At 52.8% G+C, this 24,541-nt stretch overlaps 7 protein-coding genes across 7 annotated transcripts; 2 read left to right on the top strand and 5 right to left on the bottom strand.

Annotated features, from left to right (window-relative positions):
* Positions 1–27: 27 nt before the first annotated feature.
* CPAR01_03772 (uncharacterized protein) lies at positions 28–3,940 on the bottom strand (the record flags this gene model as incomplete). Its single annotated transcript, XM_060488058.1, has 2 exons — positions 28–2,611; positions 2,661–3,940. The coding sequence occupies 2 exons, from the start codon at positions 3,938–3,940 to the stop codon at positions 28–30; spliced, it is 3,864 nt and encodes a 1,287-aa protein (XP_060352264.1).
* Positions 3,941–4,663: 723 nt separating this feature from the next.
* Positions 4,664–6,774, bottom strand: CPAR01_03771 (uncharacterized protein; the record flags this gene model as incomplete). Its single annotated transcript, XM_060488057.1, has 3 exons — positions 4,664–5,299; positions 5,355–6,222; positions 6,275–6,774. The coding sequence occupies 3 exons, from the start codon at positions 6,772–6,774 to the stop codon at positions 4,664–4,666; spliced, it is 2,004 nt and encodes a 667-aa protein (XP_060352263.1).
* Positions 6,775–9,621: 2,847 nt separating this feature from the next.
* On the bottom strand, positions 9,622–11,878 carry CPAR01_03770 (uncharacterized protein; the record flags this gene model as incomplete). The annotated part of the gene is made up of 2 exons (XM_060488056.1): positions 9,622–11,491; positions 11,574–11,878. The coding sequence occupies 2 exons, from the start codon at positions 11,876–11,878 to the stop codon at positions 9,622–9,624; spliced, it is 2,175 nt and encodes a 724-aa protein (XP_060352262.1).
* A 1,365-nt stretch (positions 11,879–13,243) lies between these two features.
* CPAR01_03769 (uncharacterized protein) lies at positions 13,244–13,603 on the bottom strand (the record flags this gene model as incomplete). Its single annotated transcript, XM_060488055.1, has 1 exon — positions 13,244–13,603. A coding segment is annotated over one exon (360 nt), but the record flags the coding sequence as incomplete, so codon positions are not given.
* A 1,395-nt stretch (positions 13,604–14,998) lies between these two features.
* On the top strand, positions 14,999–15,286 carry CPAR01_03768 (uncharacterized protein; the record flags this gene model as incomplete). Its single annotated transcript, XM_060488054.1, has 1 exon — positions 14,999–15,286. One exon carries the CDS (start codon positions 14,999–15,001, stop codon positions 15,284–15,286), a length of 288 nt encoding a protein of 95 aa, XP_060352260.1.
* A 1,312-nt stretch (positions 15,287–16,598) lies between these two features.
* On the bottom strand, positions 16,599–18,762 carry CPAR01_03767 (LIM domain-containing protein; the record flags this gene model as incomplete). The annotated part of the gene is made up of 3 exons (XM_060488053.1): positions 16,599–18,424; positions 18,479–18,589; positions 18,648–18,762. The coding sequence occupies 3 exons, from the start codon at positions 18,760–18,762 to the stop codon at positions 16,599–16,601; spliced, it is 2,052 nt and encodes a 683-aa protein (XP_060352259.1).
* A 3,239-nt stretch (positions 18,763–22,001) lies between these two features.
* Positions 22,002–23,144, top strand: CPAR01_03766 (uncharacterized protein; the record flags this gene model as incomplete). The annotated part of the gene is made up of 3 exons (XM_060488052.1): positions 22,002–22,094; positions 22,226–22,368; positions 22,496–23,144. 3 exons carry the CDS (start codon positions 22,002–22,004, stop codon positions 23,142–23,144), a joined length of 885 nt encoding a protein of 294 aa, XP_060352258.1.
* Positions 23,145–24,541: the final 1,397 nt, after the last annotated feature.

Genomic DNA, 24,541 nt, shown 5'->3' with positions numbered 1-24,541 from the left:
TAACAACTTCCGAAGGTTTCGATGTGTTCAGCAATCGCCGTCTTGTGCGAAGAGCTGAGTCAATTCAAGAATGTCATCTTGGAGTGAGCTCTCGAGTTTTTCTTGTAAGACCTGTACAATGCCATGGTCTTCCATCATGTGAGGGCAGTCCACAAGATAAGGTTTCTTCATCAGTGATGCTAAATACCTTGCTCTCTTCAAATCGAGTTCTCGTAAGGGTATCGCACGATCAAAGTCGAGAATTAACTTGACAACTTCAAGGTGGCTGCCTGCTGCCGCCGCTGAAAGTGCTGTTCGTAGTCTTGGAACTCGGTTCTCGATACTTTTCTCATTCAAACTTTTGAGGAATTTCCGAACAATATCCACATGGCCTCCGAATGACGCTGCGGAGAGAGGATCCAGGGCCTTTAGTTCGAAGTCCGAAATTTCTGTTCGAAGCCAGGTTTCCAGTTTCTTGGAATTTCCTTTCTTTAAAAGTGAGAGCGACTTCCGAACTCCAGTCTTGATGAAGTGAGAAAGTATTTGGTCCCAAAGATCCCAATGATCATCCGCAGACCCCTCCGTGTCAGCCCGTATTGTTGTAGCCACAACGCTTCCTGTCAGGCAAGACACGCTTCGAGCCATCAACATCTCCACCACTCCGATTTTACCACTGTTGCACGCTGCAGCTAATGCAGATTCGAATATTCCCCCCTGAAACCGAGCGTTGATATCCGCCCCTGCGTCCAGAAGAAGCTGAACAATCTTCTCACTACCCAACAGTGATGCTGCATAGAGTGCTGGCATGTGAGTCTCGTCCGAAGAGTTGGGAGTGGCGCCGTTGTTAAGAAGAAGCTGCACTATCTCTTCGTGTCCTTCGGCTGCTGCTCTCTGCAGTGCGGATCGAAAGTCGACGCCACATAGAGGAAAACTTACATCAGTTCCAAAGCCTAGGAGAAGCTTAACGGTTTCAAGATGTCCATTTCCTGATGCTTCTTGAAGTGCCGGTCCAATCGCGTCTCTGAATGACGATATCTGGCGGACTCGAGCAGAGCCGGTCATCCTAGCCTTCGACTGAAGGAGTTGATCAACAACATTTCGATGCCCACCGGCTGACGCTAACTGAAGTAATTTTCCGGACGAAAAGCCAGGCTTTCCATAAAGGATCCATTTGTCCAGGTACTTTCGGACAAAGTCTGCGTTTCCGGTTACCGCCGCTACATCCATATAGATCTTCAAAATTCCAGGACTCTTAGTGCCCTTGAAGCCATCAAAACTTTTGAAAAGGAGTTCTCTACACGCAGCATACTTTGAGGACCCAGAGGTTGCGGACAAAGGGCGCATCGTTGCCGTCAAGGCACAAAAGAATCCGAAGTGAACATCATCAACTGCTCCGTGTTGCAGTAATAACTTCACGGCTTCTTTGTGACCAAACCTTGATGCCTCTACTAATGCAGTGAGAAATTCATGAATAAAACCCAACTGCTGTCGTCCGCCACCAAAGGGTTTCCTTGACGACACGGAGGACCAAACGGCATTGACCTCCGCACCACGCTTGAGCAGTAACTCCATGATTTCTGTCTGACCACGAGCCGAAGCCGTCATCAAAGGAGTGCGAGATGCCGTAGGCGTCTGCGCAACCTTGTTTGGGTCCGCTCCTTTGTCAAGGAAGAATTCTACCACGTCTCGATGACCGAAAGCTGCCGCTGCTTGTAATGGTGTAGCATGGCTTCCATTTTTTCCTCCCATATGATCGATGCATCTTTCTGTTGGATGTTTGAGGCTGCATTGTGTTCTACAGTCCTCGTAGAGGCGTTCTACCAGGAAGCGAGCACCGATAAGGGATGCATAGTAAAGTGGAGATGGCATCTCGTCGTTCCTCCCAAACCAGCCACAATCAAGGTCCCATAGTTTATACCAATTCTTCATTGCCCCTTTCTTGTCTCTGAAAAGTAGTAGCATCTGATCTTGGAGCCGTAGAGCGAGACTATCGTGGGATACTTCAAGGTTGCAGTGGCTGTGGTTATCGTATAATGCGGCGCAAATCCCAATGCCCTTCCTCCAGTGGTTCACCCACTCCTTGGCAGCATATTCCGCAAAAGGATACTTTTCCACAGTCTCTACACGTCCGAACATCTGTAATTCAGATTCTAGCAGCAAAGTGAGACACATTGACGCCATCAGCAGATTTCCACAGCGCTCGCGTATACTGAAAGAATCATATCCTTGCGGTAGGAGAATTCGATCAGACTCGAGATATTCCTGTACAGAGAAGTGGGCAATTCGAATGACAGCCAGTCTCGTGTAAGGTTTTATGGCTACTTCTGTGAAACCCGGGCAGATTTCGAGAAGAGAGTCTGCATCTGGCAATTGCCGATCTGGGTTCAAGAAGGACGTGGCACCGATTTCGATTGCCAAAGCGTTGATTAGCTCCTGCACAGTCAACGGTTTTGATGCGCAACAGAGAATCGTCAGCATCTGCTTGGCGTAGTCTTTGTCGGGAACATTCTCCAGCATTCTTTTGTAGGTCTCATCCAACGTTGGAGGTAATGATTGAAGTCGTCGATCGAGAGCCTGCTTGCTCCTTGGGCACGTCGCAAGTGCTTTGAACTGACATTCAACCCAACGAAAACTTACAGTCGTCAGCATTAACAGTCTCAGATTGAGATGCGTCTACTCACACGCCCTGTGCCTTCTCGGTCAAGACCTTTTCAATCAGGGAATGGTGCTCGTTCAAACGCTTAAGACGCTGTTGGAGAAATTGCGAGACATAGCTCGCAATATCATCATCTATCCCTTGGTGCTTCATCAAGATGGTCGCTTGATCTTCGATATCTATTCCTTCGCGAATATCTACTTCATCTCGGCTGGTCACCAAAAGATGTACTCCCAGCTCTGACCAATCCCGAATCTCTTTCAATGTTTCCAAGAGACCGAATCGACTAGTTTCCCGAGGGCTCTCGTCTAGTGCATCCAAAATAACGTAGACGTTTTGGAAAAGCTGTAAGACCTGACGGAAACATTGAAGTAGATCTGCCGTGGACGGTGGAATGTTGTGTTTCTTCCTCAAATCGTGTATTCTTTGCAGTGCGGATGGAACATAGTCAAGTTGGTCAGATAGCTGCAAAATGAGCGCTCGGAGCATAGCTGATGCATCTTGTTTGGATTCATCATTAAATGAAAAGAAGAAGAAACAGAGCCCGATGGAGGGGTTTGATCTACGGTGACGGAGGGTGTGCTGTATGACCGTCGAACTCAGAACAGTCTTTCCGCAGCCGGCAAAGCCCTTCAGCCAAAGAAACGAATTTGACCCCTCCAACCAGCGAGTGAATTCAGGCCCGTTGACGAACCAAGCACCAGTTCCTGGGTGTTTCTTCGAACATGCTTCAGTAAAGTTGAAGGTCGCGTCAGGAGCATTGAGCCAAGTTCGGATCTCGGAGGAGACTTGTGAGGTTCGGATTAAGTTGAGTATGGCATTGGTATTCTCGATTTCATCTTGTACGAGATCGATGGTCTGCTGCTGCAGTAGCGATAAGGCTAGAGACAGTTGACTGATGAGATAGTCAATGTCTTCGTGCAGCTTCAGGAGAGTGCTCTCCCTAAACGGGTATGCCAACCGACGAACGGCACCTTTAATTGCAGCTCGAGCACCGTCGGTCGGTTTCTTCTCAAACTTCCTCGCTTCTTGTTCCAACTCGTCGATGGACTCCTCGCAGTGTTGAATCGTGGACTCAATGTTTTGAAGCAGAGCCGCCTCACTGGATCGAAATTTCCGATCGCTGAGATGCGTGTTCAATCTTTCGAACAAGGATTGCAAATCTTCGAGTTTCCGCAGGGTGCGACCAATGTCAGAATGCTGGTCTTTCGCGGCACTGTAGTACTTGTAGATTGACTGCACGACCTGGATGCCGAGGGAAATGATCCCGACAACGCTGCCTGCCGTCGACAAAGGATCCGCCATGGGTGACGAAGGTAAGATAAGCCGTATGCGTTGCTGGTGTGTTGAATCTGGGTGGCAGAGGAAGAACTTCAGAGGCCTCGAGGGCCTTGGGAGGAATCCGGAACATAATGATTTGACTATTCGAGGGCAGGATCAAGAGCCAATCAAGCCGGTCAGCCCTGCTGCGGCTGCTCAACCTGCGAGAGTTTGCCTGCTGTGGCTTTCTGGCGAACCACCGTTGGAAGACATGCTGACGTGGGTGCAAGTGCGACACATCAACCTGCATGGGGTGGAAGACAACCAGTGAGACCCTTGCTTTAGCTTGAAAAACGCCTTGCCACATAGCCACACTACAGCTTCTTGGGTTTGTGTTCTGCGTGCATGAAGGCAGGGCGCCAAGAGGAGGTGACCCGTATCACAGAGCTTCCTTGAGTCGCTTCAACGCTCGAGTTCTCTGAGAAGTATTTCGAAGTGGCATAAACAAAGTATGACTTGTCATGTATTAGAGAAATTAAATAACGATATCTGGCCATACGGATACAACATTGACATATTCGAACGAAACGCAATTGAGGAACGGAGGCGTTCAAGCCCAAGTCCAACCTGCCTAATCATAATCGTGACAACATCATAAACGTATAGGTACTGAGGGCGAAAAGAGTGACACCCAACAGATCAGCAAAGTGAAAGGCTTAAAACCTCAGAGCCACGTTGCTAACGAGGAGGAACAAACGTTAAGATGATTCAATCATCCACAATCTCGTCCGAGGACGAGGACGACCCAGACATAATGGAAGAAGCATCATCATAAGACGGGATACCGCCCGAGTCAGAGGTGAAATCCGTGTCCGTAGCATTAGTCCACAAAGCAACCCACCGACCGAGGTCTTTCCGCCCCTCGCCCAGGTCTTCCTCTCGCGTCAGGTTCGGCCCAAAGTCGGGCTCGAAGCCAAGCTCCGCACGCTCTCTAGGCTCAACTGTGATCACGTGCGGCATAACGCGCGGAAAAGTAGGCGGTGGCGGAGGAGGCATGCATCTCTTCGGCCCCGGGCCTCCAGGACGGCAGAATCCCGGCGGGCGCATCCCCCGAGGCATGGGGGGTCCCCTCCAGCAGCCTGGAGGCATGGGCGGCGGTGTGTAAGGCTCGGCCCACGTGAGCGGGTCCGGCGCGCCGGGTGGTACGAAGACGCCTCCGTTCATGCCGTCGTTGAAGGCCGAGATGCGCATGTGGAGAACGGCGCCGGGCTTGATGGTTGTTTGCCATGCCTCTGGCGTGATGACAGTGTCGTTCTCGTCGACGATCTCATATGCTCCGTCCCTTACGAGGTTCCAGAGCCTGTTGACGTCTTTGAAGCGTTGGTGGATTGATACACGTGCACCCTGTAGACGCCGGTTAGTTGAAGATTCATGGAGTACCGAAAGGGGGTGATCTTACTTGAACGGTACGGCACTGCTCAAACGGAATATCGTACTTTCGACCCAGAACATCAGTCATGTGAACGGGTTCTGCCGCCGGATCGACCGACATGTACACAACCGCGACATCCGGACGGGTAGTGACGTCTACAGTGATGAGCTGCCTGGTGCGGCCATCCTTTCTTTGGGCGCGGAAGAGAGCACCCTGAACGGCAGAACGAAGTTGGTCGTCCTGGATCAGGAACGCATCGCCCGGTGTCTTGGAGCTTTGCTTCAGGATGCGCTTCAGCTCAAGACGTAGCATCTTGGGCTCCAATGCCAAGAAGGACTCTGGGAACGGTCCATTTCTCAGGACCGTCGCCTCGAGCTCCAGGTCGGTGATGGGTGGCATGGTGTTGCGGCTGAAAATACCCTTGAACCATTTGCCAACAGACTTGAAGACCTTGGCTGGGAATCGACGCTTCGGTGCCAACAGCTTGATTTCAACCGGGCCTGCATCAGGGCCCCCATCCCATGGCTGGTGCCAGAAGCTTGTCGGAGCAGCCATCGGCGGTGGCGGAGGAGGAGGTGTATCAATCTCAACGACGGGCGTGACCTTGGCATTCTCCTCCGTCTTGCCACCACAAATGGATGGCGCCCTGGAGTCATTGGCAGTCTCGCCAGACTTCCAGGATTCTGCGTCATCGTCAATGCCGCTGCCGCTGACCGATGATGCTGCTGAAGATTCGTAAACGCTTTCAGTGTCGGGCTTGTCTGCAAGCGCCAGACGTTCCTTTCTCTCGGCCATCTCGACGAGTTCCTTGGCGGCTTTGCCCTTGCACGTCAACAAACGCATTGCCAGACTCCTTGAGGCCAATTCCTCGTCAAAGCTGCCAGGATATCTCGGTCTGAGGAATGGTTAGCTCAATCGTTCATCGTCACAGAATAAGGAGCACTAACTTGATCTGAAGGCCGGCAATACCAGCTACTTGAATGTGGAGGAGCAGACTTGCTTTGAGCCAGCGCAGTTGGACCTCGCTCGTCTCAATGGTTTCCTCGACCATGTCCCAGTCCATGTTGTCGCTGATTGCATGCAGCCTGGACGCCTTCAGGTCCTCCGTGCTAAGGGCCTCAAAGTCCACATCTTTGACGACTTTGACAGCAAGACTTGCTCTATAAACGCTGCGGATAATGGTGGTATACACCTTTCCACATCTCGTTGCAAGATCTTCGATGGCTTCCCGACCATCGTACCGGTAGACGGGTGATACCTCAAGTGCATCAGCGGCGAGAAATTCCCGCAGCTGGCTTAGTGCTGCCGCTGTAACAAGGACATCGTCACTGAGACTGTGGATATCGCTATCTGATCCAGAGGTGCCGAGTTGATAGATTGCGAGCTTCGTAGCAAGCTGTACACCCAATTTGGCGATGCCAGCCAAGTCAACGAAAGAGGCAGCCATCTTGTGCAGAATGCCAGCTACTGAGATGGTCACGAAAGCAAAGGGAGGACTGAGAGAGGACGGTGCCAACAGGATATCGGCTCCTTTCTTGCACTTGAAGCATGATGAAGAGCGGGGTATTTATCTCCTGTCAGCACTGCATTCTAGTTGCAAGCCTCATTTTGTGTCATTGGGCTGGGCAAGCTGCAAGCTTCGAGATTCCCGTTGGCTGGTCAAAACGAGTGTCCAATGAGCCGCATCAAGCGATGGTGCTACAGTCTGTTTCTTTCCCTTGGAGGTTTGAGATGCAAGGTGTTCTAGAATCAGTGGCTCGATAGGAGTCGCTATCGTGAGGCCATTTTTGACTATACCGCATCGTCATGTAGCCACGGCACATAGAGGTGATGCAATTGGACCAGCAGATGCAGCTGTAGCCCCAAGCACAGCATCAGGCTTTTCTTGCGATGCATTGAAGGTGGGCTTGTTATGGCACAGATTCTTGTTCGGTGCTGTCTCGGGTTGCGAATGGATCTGGCTGCCTCATGTTCGTATTAGTGAGGCCATCATCACGACTCACGAGCGCATTTGCGCGGGGAATGCATCGTCGAAGGAGAGCCTGCCTGAGGTGTCTGCAGGCTATAGGCATCAGCTGCAGGCTGCGATTGCTTTACTGTGTAGGTTTCTCATTTGGGTAACAAGAAACAAAGTGGAAGTACGCTGCAGGTGTGAGAGGAGGCCCTGCCCAATAGATTCAAGGTACACGTGATTTAAACGGCCTCCACGTCCGCGCGGGGCAGGTACGGCAGGCGCGCTTTCCCCCGCCCAAAAATGGAGAAGTCGGCAGGAGCCAGCAATGCATGCCGTGTCCCGTCCGTCTATTACTTCCACAAAGTGACCAGGCAGTTAGGCAGGCACGGCAGGTAAGGCAGATCAGGCAAATAGGTGGGCGAATTCAGGCAATTCCTTGCCAGTGATGGTTCGCCTTCAGCTTCATTGATGCACCGCAACTCTGTTCCACACTCGTCGTGAAGATCTCGAAGCCGCGCAGGTGCTCGCTTGCGTCTGGAGCCAGCCTGCAGGATCGTAACTATTGTCTGTAGCTATCCGATGTGTCCTGTGAGGCTGCCAAAACAGTCCAGAAACCGAGATTCTGAAGATCCCGTCACCAGCCTGGTATCCGCCTCGGCCTCGTTGGACGCACATCTGAGCGCGATTCGACGACATTCTGTTGTGACATAAGAGGTTATTTGTCTTTCGCCTATACTATCGGCCTCTTCCATAGCAAATTGGTACCCACGTTGACTGCCCCGGAGTGACTCTCTTCTATGGCCAGTAAGGTAGATGTGGTAATGCCGAGTTGTCACAACGAAGTAAGCAGCCCAGATCACATCAACACCCAATGAATTCCATATCTCATTCTTCCCAACCCAAAGCCTAAACCCAAACCCAACATCAAGCCACCCAGAAAGCAAGCATCCAGCCTGAGGCCACCCGCCGGCCACTTGCTCCGTATAAAGGCACCGAGAAGCGCAGGCTTCCGTGGTTGAACACAGCACATCCAAATTCAATCTTCCAGTCTTTCGGACGCAACAAGAACGTGTGGCTTTAGTTGAGCAGGATGCCCAAGCACCAAGCTTATCGCCCTAAGCCGGAACAACCCATTCTCATTAATCTCATCACCGGTCCTCATCCCGTCCCTGCCTCGGCATATTACCGGCCGAATAATTCACCGAGAACTAACAACCTGAGACCCAGATTGCTAATCCGAATAGGATATTCAAGAAGCTCTTCTGCCAGAAGTTCCTCAACTGTCCTAGCAACATGCAACACCTGGTCTGCCCATTGACATGTGGACATCAATCACCCGGACAAACTGAACCAGATCAGTCAGATCGGTCACATCAACTTGCTTTCATCTTCCATGTTGGCGGAGACGAGGAGTCCTTACATATGAGAGCTAGATAGACGCCTGAGCCCGAGGCTGCCTGGTACTTGCATCGGCAATATATAGATCAGGTTCTGAAGTCTTGTATAATCCAGCCTTGAGAGGCCAAGCCAAGACCGTAGAACCTACCCATTTGCAAGTCAAAGCTCAGCATGTATAATCACAGAGTCGCAACATGTCACTCATGAAAGACCAGCAATATGACCCATGACAATTACAATTGGCAGGTTTTCCCTCATCTTCTAGTTCCCGAAGGATAGAGATACTCTACATATCTACGCTCACTCGGTCCCGAAAACCGGCAACATTGGTTTCCCACCTACGCACACAATCCATCTACATCCACCCTTTGTACAACTAGAAAAGTAAAGCCGGCCGTTTAGGGAAAAGGTCTAATCGCTGTAAAAATGCCCAAAAAAGAGAGTAAAGTAAGGTAGGGGAGAAAGAACAGGGTTTGTCGGCATTGGACAATGAAGAAGAGTGAAAATGTGCCATGTTTTTTTACTGAAGATGCATCACTAGTGATGAAAACGGTAACCCCGTTTTCACACGTGAAGGCCGAAACAGTTGATTTGAAAGAGACAACGTCTCGCTCCGGGGGCAACACCGTAACGATTTCATATCTAACCTGTGGCCCGCATGCGTATGGACGGAATGGATCGGTAAATGTCGCCACGGTTCCCGGGGCGATTGCCTGAAGCTCGTTGATATTCATAGCCTCTCGGGCATGTAGTGGTATTCGTAGCAGCGCCTGTTCTCCAGGATAGGTACCCTCCAAATCCCATTGAAAACTCTCATGTCCGGTTGTTTCTGCTGCCAGTGCTCTGCTTCATACATCGTCGCTCTTGCCAGCGAGACCACGAAACCCAGTTTGAAGCAAGTCTTGTTCGTACATCATACACCATAGTTCTGCGTGGGCACGTTCAGCCGTAGAAGAGCTCGAACTGGGTCGCGAATCCGGGTTCTGTCGGCTTGACCTCCTTGATGGGATGGAGGATCATGGGTGGCAGACACGGACGACCGTGCGCTCTCTCCCAGTTCTTGCCGCCAATCTTAGTGTCGACATATCCGATCCAGTTGTTGTACAGTCTTGGTGGGGGTTCGGCGCGGTAGTACCAAGTCATGCCCTGGCATCTACGCTCTCTTCCCCAGCCCATAGGACTGCCCTCGCCACCGCTCTCGCCGCGAGGACCAGGATTGAACCACTTCTCGAGGAAAGTGCCATTCCAGGGGCGGTCAAACCAGGTAGGGTGAGGTGCAAACACAGTCTTGAAGCCGTGGAGAAGCGCGACAGTCTGAGGGGTCATCTCCGACGCAATGTGGTTGCCACGAAGATTCTCAACATGCATGATGTCCAAGAGGCGCTTGGAGACACGAGATTGGGTGACAATGGTGGTTCGGCGGGGGAGGGTTTTTGCAGGGTCGGGGAACTTTTCGTCTCTGTAGCCCCAAATGTGGTCCGAGATGATCCAGCTGCTGTTGATCGGGTTGAAGATGGGGCCGACAGTGATCATGTCCGCATCCTCGCCTACTCCCCACTTGTACGGCTCCTTCTCGGGGTTTTCGACAGGAGGCTTAGGGCCGACGGGGTTGATGAAAGGCAGCTTGGGCGGGCCCCAGATCTGGTTACCGCGGGTGCGCTGCTCAACGTCCTTGCGGAAGTCGGTATCGTAGTCTCCGTGGAAATCGGGGATATAGTAACGCTCGTTGCGCTCCCACAAACCTCTGCGAGGCTGTTTCTTGGAGAAGTCGGAGAGGCGCTTTAGGAAGTCGTAGTTGTGGCCGATGATCCTGGCGTCCATTTCCCAGTTCCAGATAAAGTCGAACTCGGGATGGTCCTGGCTGAACTTCTGCACCGACAGCCATTGGGCAGAATGCACACTCTTTTCGTTCTCGTCGGTAAGTGCTGTGTACAGGTTCCACATAGCCTGGTCATTCCACAGCTTGGTAATGCCGTGGAACTCGAGAGGCACATGCTCGTTGAGTACGTACTGGTACGTGGCTTCGTCGTTCCAGATGTCGAGAGCCTGGTCGCGAACGTGCAGTAGCAGGAAAACCTGGTATTCGCCACCGGATCGGAGCGAAAGCTCAGAAATGAGAGAACGGATGACCTGCTTGTCGTTCTCCGTGTACTTCTTGCCGGTATAGGTTCGAAGAAGGACAGCAGTACGGGCGTCGGGAGTCGTCACCTTAGCGCCCTTGGACCCGCCCCTGAACTTGTTGGTAAGGCCTCGTTTCTCGTTGGCCTCCTCTTCCTCCTCGACCTCCTTGCCGTACTTCTCAGCGATGTCGGGGTAAGCAGTCTTGATGTACTCGTTGGGCTTACCCTCGTCGAAGCGGGCAGCGTTTCTCTCAATACACTTCTCCTGGAGGTCGCCCCAGTTGATGTTGTCCCAGTCAATGCGAAGACCGGCCTTGCTGAGTTGAGGAAGAAGACCGTAGGGTCCAAGTCTGGTCTCGCGCTCGTAGCAAATGTTGCCATCCATGTCCAGGACATCGAAGCCGCCGAAGCCCGGGTTGGGGAATTTCGCAGGATGACCCTTGAAGACCAAGAGATCATCAACGGCCTCGCCAGTCGCACCAATGCAGGGCACATGAGGCGCGCGATGCGTCTTGTTCCATTCTTCGCTGTTGTAGTCGGGGTAAGGGTTGAAGTAGACCGGTCGCTGGTTGGTGTAGGCCTCCTCCTGCGTGCCAGACTCACGGAGGTTGGCGGCGTGCTCGGCGGTTCTGTTTTCCTTATCCTTCAGAGAATTAAGTGTGTTTCCGTAGATCGCGTCGTTGCCGGGAAGCCTGTAAAGTTAAAAATGTCAGTCTCTCCTGCATGCGCGACAGCTGACGTTCCCGCAGTCGGGATTGACAGGAGGGCACGTACTTCTTGGCAGCTTCATACTCCCGCGCGAACTCGTCTCGCAGATCTTGCTCGTGCTTTTCTCTCTCTTGCTTTTGTCTCTCCTCATCCTGCTTCCTCTCCTCTTCCGACTTTGGCGGTTCAGGAGGTGCGGCCTTTTCGGGGGGTGGAGAGGTGCCGTCTTGGTTCCAGGGGACGACGTGATAGCCGGCAGGAGCGCCGCGTGTGGCCAGGAAGTAGACGGTGACAATTGCCAGAGCGAGAAAGAGCAGCGTCTTGGGGCGTGCCCTCGGGGCGATGAAGCCTCTCGATGATTGTTGTTTGAGCATGGTCAACATGGCCAGCGCGGCAGCGGCAAGCGGCGGCGGGCGGCGGTCGACTGGGGGTTATTAAAGAATCGGCAATCCGCTGTGGGAAAAAAAGGGTGCTGATCGAACGGGCGATTGGGTATAGGTTACGGTTGGAATGTTTGCCGCGGCGCTATAGAGGCATGCTGCGGCGGTCGGGAAAACACACAACCAAAGGAATGACGACCCGAAGCGCTGGTCTTTCGAAGTTTGAAAGGAACGTGGTAAGTTCTCGCGCGCCTCGCAAAACCCAATCGAGAAGAAACCTGGCTCGAACGACAACAACGCTGCAGTGTGAGCGGGACCTGTTATGGGGGCTTGGCGAGATTGGATAAGACTCGTTGATTAGAGAGTGGCACGGCTCCTATCAAAGGAGACCCAGTTGGGATTTTTTTCGGGGGTGTGGTGCAATGGATCGGACGGGGGGCGAGTAGGTAGCGCGGGGGAAGAAAGGGAGGAAGAGACAGAAAAGTCTAGACTGGAACACGCCTCTCCGCAAAATCCAGGTAAGATCTGAAGTGAAACGGAGACAATGTCGACGATAAGTGTTTATTGCTATTGCCGCGATTGCAGAAAGATTTGTGTTTCTACCACCAAGAGCCAGAAAGGGGAAGAAAGGAGAAGGAGTGGAAGGCAAGTGGAAGGACAGAGACGACTACGACAATGGCAGCGGTTGCCAGGATTCAGAACTCAGGAGAGAGAGGAGGTCGAGTCGAGCTCTGGGCAAAGAATAGTGGGCAGGAAGGACAAGAAAAGGGAAGGCGCACTAACTAGGCAAGAGGCAGGAGGATCATGGAAGGGGAAGCAAGGAAGTTGGGAAAAAAGAGGAAAGGGCGACCGCCAATCGAGTTGCTCCATTGCTTAGGTAGAGACCCAGGGTACGAAGTACATCTCGTAAGGTACAGGAACGACGTGGGATCTAAATTGGATAAGAAAGAACGATGTACATACAATTGGCCGCCTACTCTCTCCTACACTTCAAGGAAGGCACGTAAGCACGTAAGGTAGGTACTTTGGTCCGAAATGTACCTCGAGGTATCTCAAAGGCGTCCCGCGGATATCTGCAGATAGACCGCGTACGTCGCCGCATTCACATTGCAACACGCAAAAGGAGACAGACAGCAGCAAGCCAACCAACAAGTCGCAAAGTGACGAATCCGACCATTCTCCGAGTCGGATGTAGATCGCCAGTTACGTGAGAAAGTGGCCACCGTCCACCTAATTTCTAAAAGAGGGACGCAAATGTCGCCCACCGGTCCTCCCTGAGTCCCTCCACCTCTTGTTAACAAGAGGATTGGATGGGAATCAGGTCCTGGCTGCCGGCGCCGGCACCCGGCAATCAATCCATCACACCAGACTCAGGTCGCGTGGGATGGGCGGGACCATTGCTGTCACAGTTGGCATGGATATACGGTATGACGGACTTTTTTTGTTTATTTTCTGCCCAAACATCTCTACCAGACTCCAATGGCGTTCGGCAAGCGACACTAACAGAAAAAAAGGGGAGAGCCAAGTTCGGACTGGATTCACTGGAGCCATATTGAAGCACTTTAATCGCAATCGTCCCCATCCACGATGCCTTACAAATTTACACACCATAGCGGCAGCTGGCAGCGCGCTTATGTTTCGCCGGTTAAGCCAGCGATCAGTGGATGTCTCAATCTCAGGAGGGTGATTGCACCAGGACACCTCATCTTGTTCTGCATCCCGTTGATGCTGCCCGGACGAGACAAACGACGAAAATTTTCAAAATCCAAGACGACAAAGAAAGCCGCGCGTTCGACCTCAATGCCGGGTTGTCAAGCACAGGTCTCGCGCCGTTGGTCCTGTTTCGCGAACAAAGAGCCAAGTATCCTTCACCAGAGGCGACTTGACCGAAAATTTTGGCCAAAAGTTGAACGCCCTGAAAGACGGTGTTGGCTTGTTTCTCTTCCCTGACCAGTCCAAGCCGCATTTGTTTGGCTAAGGTACGCTACGAAACCAGGAACGGCACCAAAAAGTGGCGCTTCCAAAACCACGCTAGTCCCGAGCTCCCCTTTCCATGACACCCCTGTCGATCCGAGTTAATCGCCTTTTTCTTCCAAAGTACCGAGACACCCAATTTCGGGCGTCGAGATACCTCATCAGCTCAGCTAGCCCCTTACGCTGAAAAAGCACTTTACACGTACCTTGCCGCTGCCGGATATCCCACGCGTCTTGGCTGCCTCAGCGAGGGGAAGTGTGGAAGGCCTTGCAAACGACGAGGCAAAGATGGCAATTACGTCCGGATACCGCACGAATAAGGAGGAGAAGTGCGACGTGTAAGGGGATAACAAGTTTCTCGAAGGGAATACGCGGGTCTAACCGTTCCCGCTCATTCTCAGCTATGACACCAAGTCACTAACAAAGACAACCGACTCGGCTCGAGGAGTGGGAGAGGTAGTTGAAGAAGATCTTCACGGCCCTCTGCCCGTTTAAGAAGGTGCCACTGAATGTCATTGTCTCCAGAGAGGATCACATCACACAGACACCCGCAATAGACAGTGCCCTCTGCCTCACACTTTGGCCTTGCATCAGCAGAACAGAAAGTCTGTGCTCTCAAGATCAAACCAGCATAAATGCGCGCGACTTCGAACCCTTCGATGTCTCTTCCATTGCAGTCTTGCTCTGATAGCTTTCGAAACAAGACGCACGACATAACCACTTGCCTACGCTCTACCGCAGCGCAAGGCAAGGAGGGACCGGCTGCAGTCTGCAGGTGACTTGCGGCTGTGGACGCAGGGCGAGCGCTCTTATCTCGAAATTGCAAACACATCATTTCCATCAATGAGAGACGTCGTGAAAGAAAAGATTGATGGGAGAAAAAGAAACTTCCCAATCAAACCATCGCCAGACCTCACATATCATGTCTAACAGCTGCAGCAAGAGAAGAAATCACAACATCCCCCTTATCCACCACCGTCCGCCAAAAACATCTGGCTAATAGGCACGGGCGCTCTGCTTTGTCTTCCCCTTACCTTGCCAAGTTGTCAGCAATTCGCGTACCACCGTCACGTTCATCCAACAACATCTGGCATTCTATCCTCTCCTGTCCGACCACGTTGACTGCCTGGTGTACTATGTATGTGTCGACGCTCGACAGTCTCAGAACGAGCGAGAGGCCCGCCATCCATCCGTCTGACGTCCCATCCACTCTTTCTATTTCCATCTAGCAATGCACACGCGCTCCACGGAACACCCGCTCGCAGTGAAACCCAACCGGGCCACTCTCAACCAGACGAACCACTGACACTGTCCTCTGTACGGACACGCCGCGCGCCAGAATGGGATCAGCCAAGGCGACTCGGATTGTCCTTCAACCGTGCGAAGTATCCAGCGCACGATGCCAGCCTCATCAACCCACGACACTAGCCACTCTTCTTGAAACAACCTCCTGGTGGAGCATGACATTTTCGCAAAACTGAAGTACTCCACCAACTTTCGACGTGGAAGTACCTACCTACTTATTAGGGCATCTTGCATGATTACTTAAGCCTACGACAAATGACTTGAGAGCTTCTGAATGAAGCCATCACAATGATGAATATCCTACTCACCTCGAAATGAAAGCCCACTAACCCTCGAAAGAAAATTCAAGTCTGGGAAGTACGGACATGCCAAGCTTTCCATGCTACCATATGTAGACGCTATCCAGTCTATTCCAAGATCTGTCCTATGCCCGCCCACCTCATTCGTTCCATCTGCTTCGAGGAAATATCGACATGAGAAAACAACAGTCCCTCAAAATTCATCTCTCAGGCCAGCAGTGGTTGCGTGAGTCCTCAGAACATGGCGAGTTCCCGACAATGTGCCCTCCCAGCGTCCTCTTCCGCGTGAACAGTACGTCCAGCTCCCATCGGCCGATTCATCTTAAGAAAAGAACGGTCTTGAGAGTCATGAGTAATGACCTGTTCGCTGCGAGATTCAGGTATCTGCAGAGGGAAGTTGAGAGTCGGGGTCAATGTTCAAGTTGATGAGATCGGTAGAGGGTGCAAGTCTGAGATGACGCACAACGAGGCGGAACGAGAGCTTGTCAGCTTGCGTCCCACAAATCGATACCATCCGGTCTAGATACATCAAAGAATAGACTATTTTGATCATGGATGGCGACTGTATACGACGTGAATACAAATAGAGAGCCACGAGCCGAGACTGTGCCATCGTCAGTCAGACTGACTTCGGGTAATTCACATGCAACACAAACTTCTGGCAAATAGTTGAAGATATTGACTCAAGATTGATCTTTCTCTTGGGGCTTGCTACGGGTTATGGTCTCAAAACCGGCGAGCCTCTTTCGATGGCTAGCTATGTACAAGCACTCGTGTGCAACCCCATCGCCTGCAAGGTACTTCCTCTGCTTCTTCTTGCCATGTAATTCGGAATGTCTCCAATGTTGTGAATGGCTTCCCCCTTCCTCAAGAGCTTCTGTGAAGCTCATGCTCAAAACGGAGACGAGACAAGCGCGTCGTCCGATGCAGGTATCAACAGAGTCCACAAAGGACTGGGTATATAAAACTCAGATGGTAAACAAAAAATGGAAGTGTATGTGGTGGGTTGAGATGAGGTTTGTGTCGTGGTCGTAAGCGTGTCGTGGGGTATTGAAAATGCATTGTAAATGATGATTCATATACGACGAATCGAATACGTTTAGTCGGAAAGGATCCGGGTTGGCATTCCTGGCGGTTTACATCATTCCGAGTCTCGTCATGCGCTTGTTCATGGTAGGCGGCATGGGCGGCGCAAGTCCGGCACCGGGACCCATTCTCTGCCCGCGAGGAAGGCCAATTGGTGGTCTCATGCCGGTCTGTCCGTTACTAGGTCGGCGGCCACCTTGTCCGGGAACACCGAGACCACCAGGGGAGCGTCCTCGTCGCTCTTCGTTGACCATTCGAGGCGGTGGTTGCATGCGGCGCCAGGCGTCCTTTTCGCAGTATGATCGGCCGTTGACTTCGAAGTAGCCGTTTGACAAGGACATCCCGCAGTCGCCGCAGCGGAAGCAACCGACGTGGTACTTGATGCGTTCTTCGTCTTCCAGGTATTGACCCTCGATGCCACGTCTGCAGGAACCACACAAGCTGCCGTTGAGCTTGTGATAATGGTTACCACAGTAAGGCTTGTCATTGAGAACGTAGAATTCCGCTGAAGAAAAGGGCTCTCGGCATGTTGTGCAGACGAAGCAAGCCTTGTGGTAGCGTCCGGTGAGACGGCCGTCTGAGGATGAAATGCTTTTACCAGTGATGGCATCGCCACAAGACTTGCAGTTGCCTCGCGAGGGCCGGTTGCGGGGCGGAGACGAAACGCTGCGCTGATCGCTGGCTTGACGCTCATGTTTTTGGTTGTAACGATCCATAGGATTACGGTCCATGGGGTTGCGACGGTCGTAGTCTGGTGTCACAAGTGGCGATCTCGCACGGGGTCTGCCTCCTTGCACAGCTGGATCATCTCGAAGGTCCACAGATGGCGGTGCGCGACGATTCGAGTACGGGTTCGCCAGCGGTTTCTGGGGTGGTGGCGGCGGCATACCAGGAGACTTCATAGCCTCCATGGAAGACTCAATGTCGTTCATCAAGTTGTCAAAGTTGGTCACGTCTGACGGGTTTCGACGTACACGTGGATTCGCCGGGCTGGACTGTGAGCTGCTCTGAGAACTGGCCTGGCGACCATGGCTGAACATGGACGCTCCGGACGACGTAGAAGCTGAAGGAGTGTGATACGGGTTTGATGAACCAAACTCGCTCGCCAGGTCCACTTGGGGCGCACCATCCCTTCCAGACGTCGTCGGGCGCAGAAGACTCGTTCTTGGCGGCGGAGCTCTCGATGTGTCGGGCCCCATTGATATCTTCCTCTCATGCTCTCCGCCGTTCGGCTGTCCTCTAAGCCTGTCAGATCGGGTAGGAGGTGCTGAGGGCGTTCTCAGAGGCGGCTCAATAGGTTCGCTAGGTCGCGGGAAGGTGCCTGCGCGGCTAACATAGGTTTCGGGTTCGATATCTTCGGGGGTTGTTCCTGGCGGCCCAAATCCTCCATAACCATTCTTTCTTGGTAGTCTCGGTGGCGCAATACCGCCAGCGTTGCTGCTTCCAGAAGACATGAAGGAGTTGTTGGACGCTGAAGTCAGTGGCCGATCGTTTGTCATGTTGTCATCCGGAGTCAAAGAATCCTGTCTCGAAGGGGCGAAAGCGTTCTTTGTGGCTCCTCTTCCTCCCGCTCTCCTGCCCATCTCGAAAGGCCCCGGCGCGATTGTGTTCATACGCTGGAGAAGACTTGGCGCTTGCTTCTTTTGTTCGCCTGGGTACATCTGTTCAGAACCGTAGTCGTCCCCATCATCGAATGCCCCGTATCCTCCAGGTCGTCGAGATTGTTGGCTTGAGTTGTAGTCGTTTGCGATTTGCGGTTGGAAATAGTCGTCGTTGCGGCCCATAGCCTGGCTGTTCGGTGTCTTGGGTGAGATGCTGATTGAACCAGTCGATGTGCTTATAGGTGTTAATTGCCCTTGCCGCGAGTATGGGAGATCTACTTCGGTTAGCCAACTACGCGCGAGGAGTCAAGATGGGTTTATTGGCATACTGGCGGCACTAGTATCTAATGTTGGAGGTGCCATGCGTCCGTACTTGTTGTCCAACGGCGGCGGCTGATCATATGAGCCCAGGCTGTCTGGACGATCTGGCGGCGCCGATGCTGTAAATGATGTGAGCTTGACTCTGCCAAAGGTTTAGATCGAGTGTGGATAGCTTACGCTCTGCTCCTGGACCGCCGCAGACGTGCTCGCCCATCATGGAAATTTCCACATCGAGGCCGCATGACGAGCATTTGATGGCCGGCATAAAGCTCGACTCCCTTGGTAAGGCCATTTTGGCTACTGATCCCGTTGTCCTTCTTGCAAATACGCCCTAACTCTCCGGATTTTCACTAAAGGTAGATCGTCTGTATTCCCATGCACATTTGAGGCCGCATCAAGCTGATTTCCGTAGGCGCGGTCTGCAATCCCAATGCGGATGTGGCGGAAGAATGAGAAGTCGCGGACGGGGCAACGGGGGCAAGACGGCTCTTGAGTGTTTCTAGAAAGCGAGAAAAGGGCGGTAGTGACGTGAACTGACGTTGTCCCTGGAAGTTTAATGGTGGTGGGACGCACGATCGCGCCTTGTTTCCAGCTTAAGATCGGAAACTATGTGGATTTGCTGTGACGGGGTGGTGGACGACTGGAACCCCCCGTTGCAGTTTGCAGGCGAACTCCCAGGCACGGGTGTGAGCGGTGTATGGGTAAACTGTGAGTGATGTTGAGGGTGAGCGTGTGACCCAAGCGGTGTCTGAAGGTCTTTCTTTTTGGAGGCGGAGCGCTTCTGCAGATTCGCACGAGTCCCGGGATCTTGGTTGCTGTCAAGGATGCAATGTTGGAGCGTGTTTTGGGACCAGCGCAGCTGTTGAGAAACACGAGCTCCAGGTAAGTGAGTGAGTGCACAGTCGAGCCTCGAGGGTGTGAAAGACTGTGTGCTATTGCTGTTGTAATGGTTAGAGACGGAAACGGGACGGGATAAGCTGGTCTGAGAATGAGTCGCTTGGGGAAGAGATGTTGCGTCTCACGTCTCGAAGTTGGGAAGAGGGTGTCGGGACATTTGGTGGATTTGGGGAGCAAAGGAGACGTCCACGAGCGTCTCAGGGCCAGTAAAGAGAGGCGACCCCTGTTCGTGGTGTGGGTGGTCAGAGAGAAGCACAGACAGTGGCTGTCGAGAGAACCCCTGGCGGCCTTGTCCGGCCCATGCCAGGTTGGGCCTGGCGGTTGACGAGCATCAAGCAGGGATCTGGGGTGTTTGCATGGTGCATCTCTCTGTGCGCAAAGGATAGAGCTGGGTCCGGATGGAGGGGAGGGGCGGAGAGAGAGGCACACCCAGAGACACCTATCCGTGGATTGGAAGGTAAGTAGTAGAGAGGTTTGATGTGATGGAGAAGTGTCGGAAGGACTACAGTTCTTACCACCTTGGGTCCTCGGGTATGACTGAGACTGAGACGGAGACAATGGTAATGTGATGTGATGTGATGGGTGCTTGGAGACGAGGAGAACACTGGGAGAAGAGACGAGACGAGGAGGGGCACAGCAGCAGCAGACACATCATCGAGGGATTTGCGAGGATTTACAGTCCTTGCTCGTTGTTTAGGCTTTAGGCGACTGGTCCATGTTGAGGATCAATCGTGACAGTAGGATTGCGCAAGGAGCAGACTTGTTCACCTGCGACAAGAGGGACAGTCATAGACGGGATAGCATGAGAGGAGAGACGGGCAAAGGGTCCAATGTCCGATGGCATGCCGCGTGCTGCGTGCAACGGGGTTTGACTATGATGAAGGGTTCAAGAGGTGGTGCTCCTCTTGTCCTTAGAATTTAGACACAGACCAGATAAATTGTCGTAGATGAAAAAGATGAAAAAAGGGACCTGGAACGGCGCGGGGTGGATCAGCAAACCACGGCGTTCTTACCCTGCAGAGGCAATCATCCTTTCTGGATTCCCTCTCACCTGCATTCTACAGTTTTTGCCTTGTCCACATTGGGGAGGAGTAATCAACTCTGACAATGGTGATTGGGACAAGTACTTCGCCTTATGTAAGGTACGGACTCATGGAGTGACCTGTCCCCAGTGCTACCGCATTCTGAGGGAACAAAGAACAAGGCAGAACCAAGGCAGGGCGCACGCGATGCAGGCGATGAGCAGGCCAGCGATGCCACATGGAGAGGATGATGACCGCCTTCCCCAGTGTTGGCTCGTTTCAGGTCCTCTTCCCAGCAATCTACAAGCAACAATGAAGGGCAGGCTGGCAGCGGCGGATGGGACAAAAGGCGCTGTTCTGCCGCATGCGAGCATGCCTCATCCCTCGTCACTTCACTCAAGCTGAGGGCCGGAGAATTGCTCATATCCTTATTTTTGTGTGAGTGCATATACATAGTGCTAAGTTCAGTATGGACGCACACCTCAGGTGAGGCCGCAATCATGGTGATACCTGCCTCGGAGTCCCCTAATTATCTAAGGTGCGGGATGCTACGGGAAACATGGCATCCATACTGGGAGCTACTATGTACCCGTGGACCGTAGGCACACTAGTTGCGCAATGAGCCCACTCATCCATCTATATCCAGTCCATATTTAGAGACTGATGCAACTCAGCATGAATATGCTTTTTCGGAATCCGGCGAGGTATGATTCTAAATATGAATGATGCTGTTCGGGATAAGGTGGGAGCGATGTGGGAGACACGGGACCGATGACCGATGAGTCGATGACTGTCGAACCGTTGCGCAAATGTATGTATCCGTAGCATTGGCAGTGACGGAAAAAGAAAGGAGAAAGAAGCATTTGCGGATTCTACCAACTTCCCGCCCGGCTCGAATGGGCGACGAATACGACCTCGTCCTAATATGGTTCTGTTCATCTCTGCCAAATTTTACTCAACACGAACGGCATTACCCAAAAGAGTTTGCTGCGTTCTGGCCTTGCAATTGAACCCTCCTTTTCTCTTGATCGATGTGGTTCCTTCCAACTGTTGGAGAACCTAACGTAACGTGCCTTATTTATCGACTGACCAGTCACATTAGAGAATATTGAATGCAACAGTACCTACCTTCTTGGTTTTCTCTCGCTCTTTCTCTCTCTGTCGCCTCACGCGGGATAAGGTGAGGAAGGTACACACCCGGGACAGTTCCTTCCCGCTCCAGCTTTGCACTTTGCAGGGCAGTCACCAGTGGTATGCACTTCCTCTTTCCAGGTTCGTACCTGCAGCCAGTGAATTGGAGGGCCGGGTACCTTGCAGAACAAGTCAGTGGGGCCTCATAGCCTCCACTGTCCTCCAGAAGCCTATCGTTGCTAGTGGCTTTGCTTCCCCTGGCTAAACGGGCATTAAGAGCCAGCAACAGGTAATAATGGCCGGGCAATCCCACTCCGCCGTTATTAAGGTCCGGTCCATTCGTCTTAGTCACCGCGGGCAATCATATCACTGGGCCACTTTCCTTCCAGCGTTCCTATCAAGCTAAAGCAGGGCAGGAGCAGGAGAGGAGGTGGATCTTTCCCGACGTGGGAGGTTTCCATTCTGGACTCCACACCGCTTAATGACCTGCAAAAAAATGACTGCAATTAGCACTGCTGACTGGCACTGGCCGCGACTCCAGGTCTTCACTGCAACTGCAAGATGCGACCTGGCCGTAAGTAGGCGTAAAGTACGAACCATATCGGCCCGCAACTCTGTCGGTTATTGTCTGCGCTTTTGGCGGCTTCCATCCACCTGCCTCCGCCTCGTGCTTGGGACTTGGTGCCATCGACAAGCTCACGCTAGGAACTCTCGATCGTCAACGCTACTCCGGAGGCTCAGGGGCCTGATCTCAAGCTCGTCCTCCATCGCCGTCATTTGCCTTGCGCTCGTTCATCCATCACGTCCGTTACGCTCTGTTGCCAAAACGGCGGTTCGCTGTCACGACTGTCAGTCGGGCTGTCATCACCCGCCTCTGCTCAACCGCCAAGCTGTCACATATCAAACCACGGGCCTTTTGCACCGGCGAAGGCGAGCCATCAAAGCCCAAACATTGTCATCAACGATCAACCTTAGCGATGTTGCTGTTGCTCGGCCTTGGACTATATCAGCCTCTCTTAACCGTCTCAGTCGTCGTGGAGACAGAAAAGCCATCGCTGAACCATCCACGTTCAGACGCGTGTCATTGGAGCCCCCAAACGTGAAAACTTTGGTTCACGTCATCTCTGCTAATAAGAGGCCCGGTTCAATCAGGCTGCGGTCTTTGACTTGCAAACTTCCAGCACCGGCTGCCCGAAGAGGTACGGCGCCCACAACTGGGCATTGCGTCGCATGGAATGTGGCCGCATTGTATGGAGAGCTATCGGCATTGAGCAATGCCCCCCGAGTACTGCGACAGCGACTCCAATACCAATACACCCACGCGCCCGTTGAACCAACCGCCAAGCGGCATCCTGTGGAAGAAGTGGGCACTCTTCTCCGCCGCTTCTCGGTCCAGGCTCCAGAAAATGCAGAGCATTTGGACCCGGGGTTGAACGGAGCCAATATTGGTCGTCAGACGGGGTCTCGGGGGAGGGTCTGCAGCAGGTCACCGGCTTTTCCATGCACTCGCGGCTCGCCTTGTCATGCTACTGCTATGCTACCGTTTTCTTCAGGGAATCGCCCATCACACCGCACTTTAGCTGCAGCTCCAAGCCGCGTTGGCAGTTGCACAAGTTTGCACTAACGCTTCGGATTCTCTAACGCGCTGTGCTCACTTCCTGGCGCCCTGCTGCCCCCTACGCCTGACGGCCGGGCCGTACTACAGAAGGTGACTTTTCCTCTCGGTCCTTGGCGATACAATGGTTCAGCGCCACAAAGCTATTGTGCTCCAGCTGCATAGCTCCAGTTGCCCGCATGGAGCTCTCTCACGGTTAGGGCAGGCACTGAACGAGACCAAAATCTCTGGTTCACCATCCAACGAACTCACTGGTCTGGACTTTCTGCTCTGACCACCCACCCAGTCTACCCACCCCTGACCTGGCTCCACCTCGTCCCAAGAGAGGCTCCCTGTCTGCTCACTGGCTGATCATCGACCTCAGTGCTATTTCCTTTGGCCAAATTCCAGATTGTCGAGCATCGATGGCATCAAATCAAGACGCACGGAGCTGGGCAATCGAGAACGTCGCTGGTCACAGTGGAGGTTCGTCTCAGTACCTTTGGGGCCCCTCACCGTCATCTGACAGATCTTCGGCGGCAAATGAGACCTGCCATTATCGAACTCGACGGCTATGAGGTCTCGTGGAGCCTTCTTAGACGCCGTGCGGGAGATGACACTGGCCTTGAAATCGCACTTGGCCACTTGTCAAAGGCCCGCTCTTGAACTGCTCGTCATTTGGATCGTCTCAGATCTGGTCAAGCGGGAGTTATTGCGTCCAATAATTCATATTCGCCCCAATTGCTATCACGCGAGATCAAAACCGCTGGTCTTGGAAGCAGGCCGCATTCTCTAGTGCAGGCAACCTCGTACCAGAGGATGAATATAGCGCCGAATGGCGGTGCTAAATACAGCACCGTCGATTACCGAATCCAAGGCGCGACGCGACACGATCCGAGACCCTTTAATCATCACGTCTTTCTAGAAATCATGGAGAGCTCGCGTGACACTTTAGCTGGTTTCTGCAGAAAGCCCCTATCGAGTGCAGCGCGGGAATATATCGTCGGGAATGCGGCTTTCAGGTGGCCACACCGACTAATGCGGTCAGCGGCGCAGCCTGTCCACTATCAATCATTGCCAGCCCGTCCGTACCTTGGGTAGCTCGCTGATGAGGATCTCCAATCAGTGGCCTATCGCTCAGATATCGTTTCTTCCCCCTATTTCCCATCACCCGAGAGTCTCTTCGAACTTAGCCAGACCTTCCCGAACGAAAAGCAGACCAACAGCAAGACGTCCGTAAAGAGAAACTCACGCATTGAATCCGTGGCTTGGCGTACTCAGCAACGCGCCCAAACGAGATGTCGAGATGAAATCGAGTCAGGTGGCTCAAGGTCTAACTACTCCTCGCTCTGAGCGCTGACCCCTCAACTCGAGACGTCGGAACATGGACACAACCTGATGCCGTCTCGCCTCTCCGTTCAGTCCAG

Source organism: Colletotrichum paranaense, assembly GCF_030867605.1.
Source record: "Colletotrichum paranaense strain IMI 384185 chromosome Unknown Scaffold_3.1, whole genome shotgun sequence".
In the NCBI taxonomy this organism is placed as follows: Eukaryota; Fungi; Ascomycota; class Sordariomycetes; order Glomerellales; family Glomerellaceae; genus Colletotrichum; species Colletotrichum paranaense.
The sequence above is the reverse complement of the archived record's forward strand: the minus strand, read 5'-3'. Positions and strand labels throughout refer to the sequence as shown.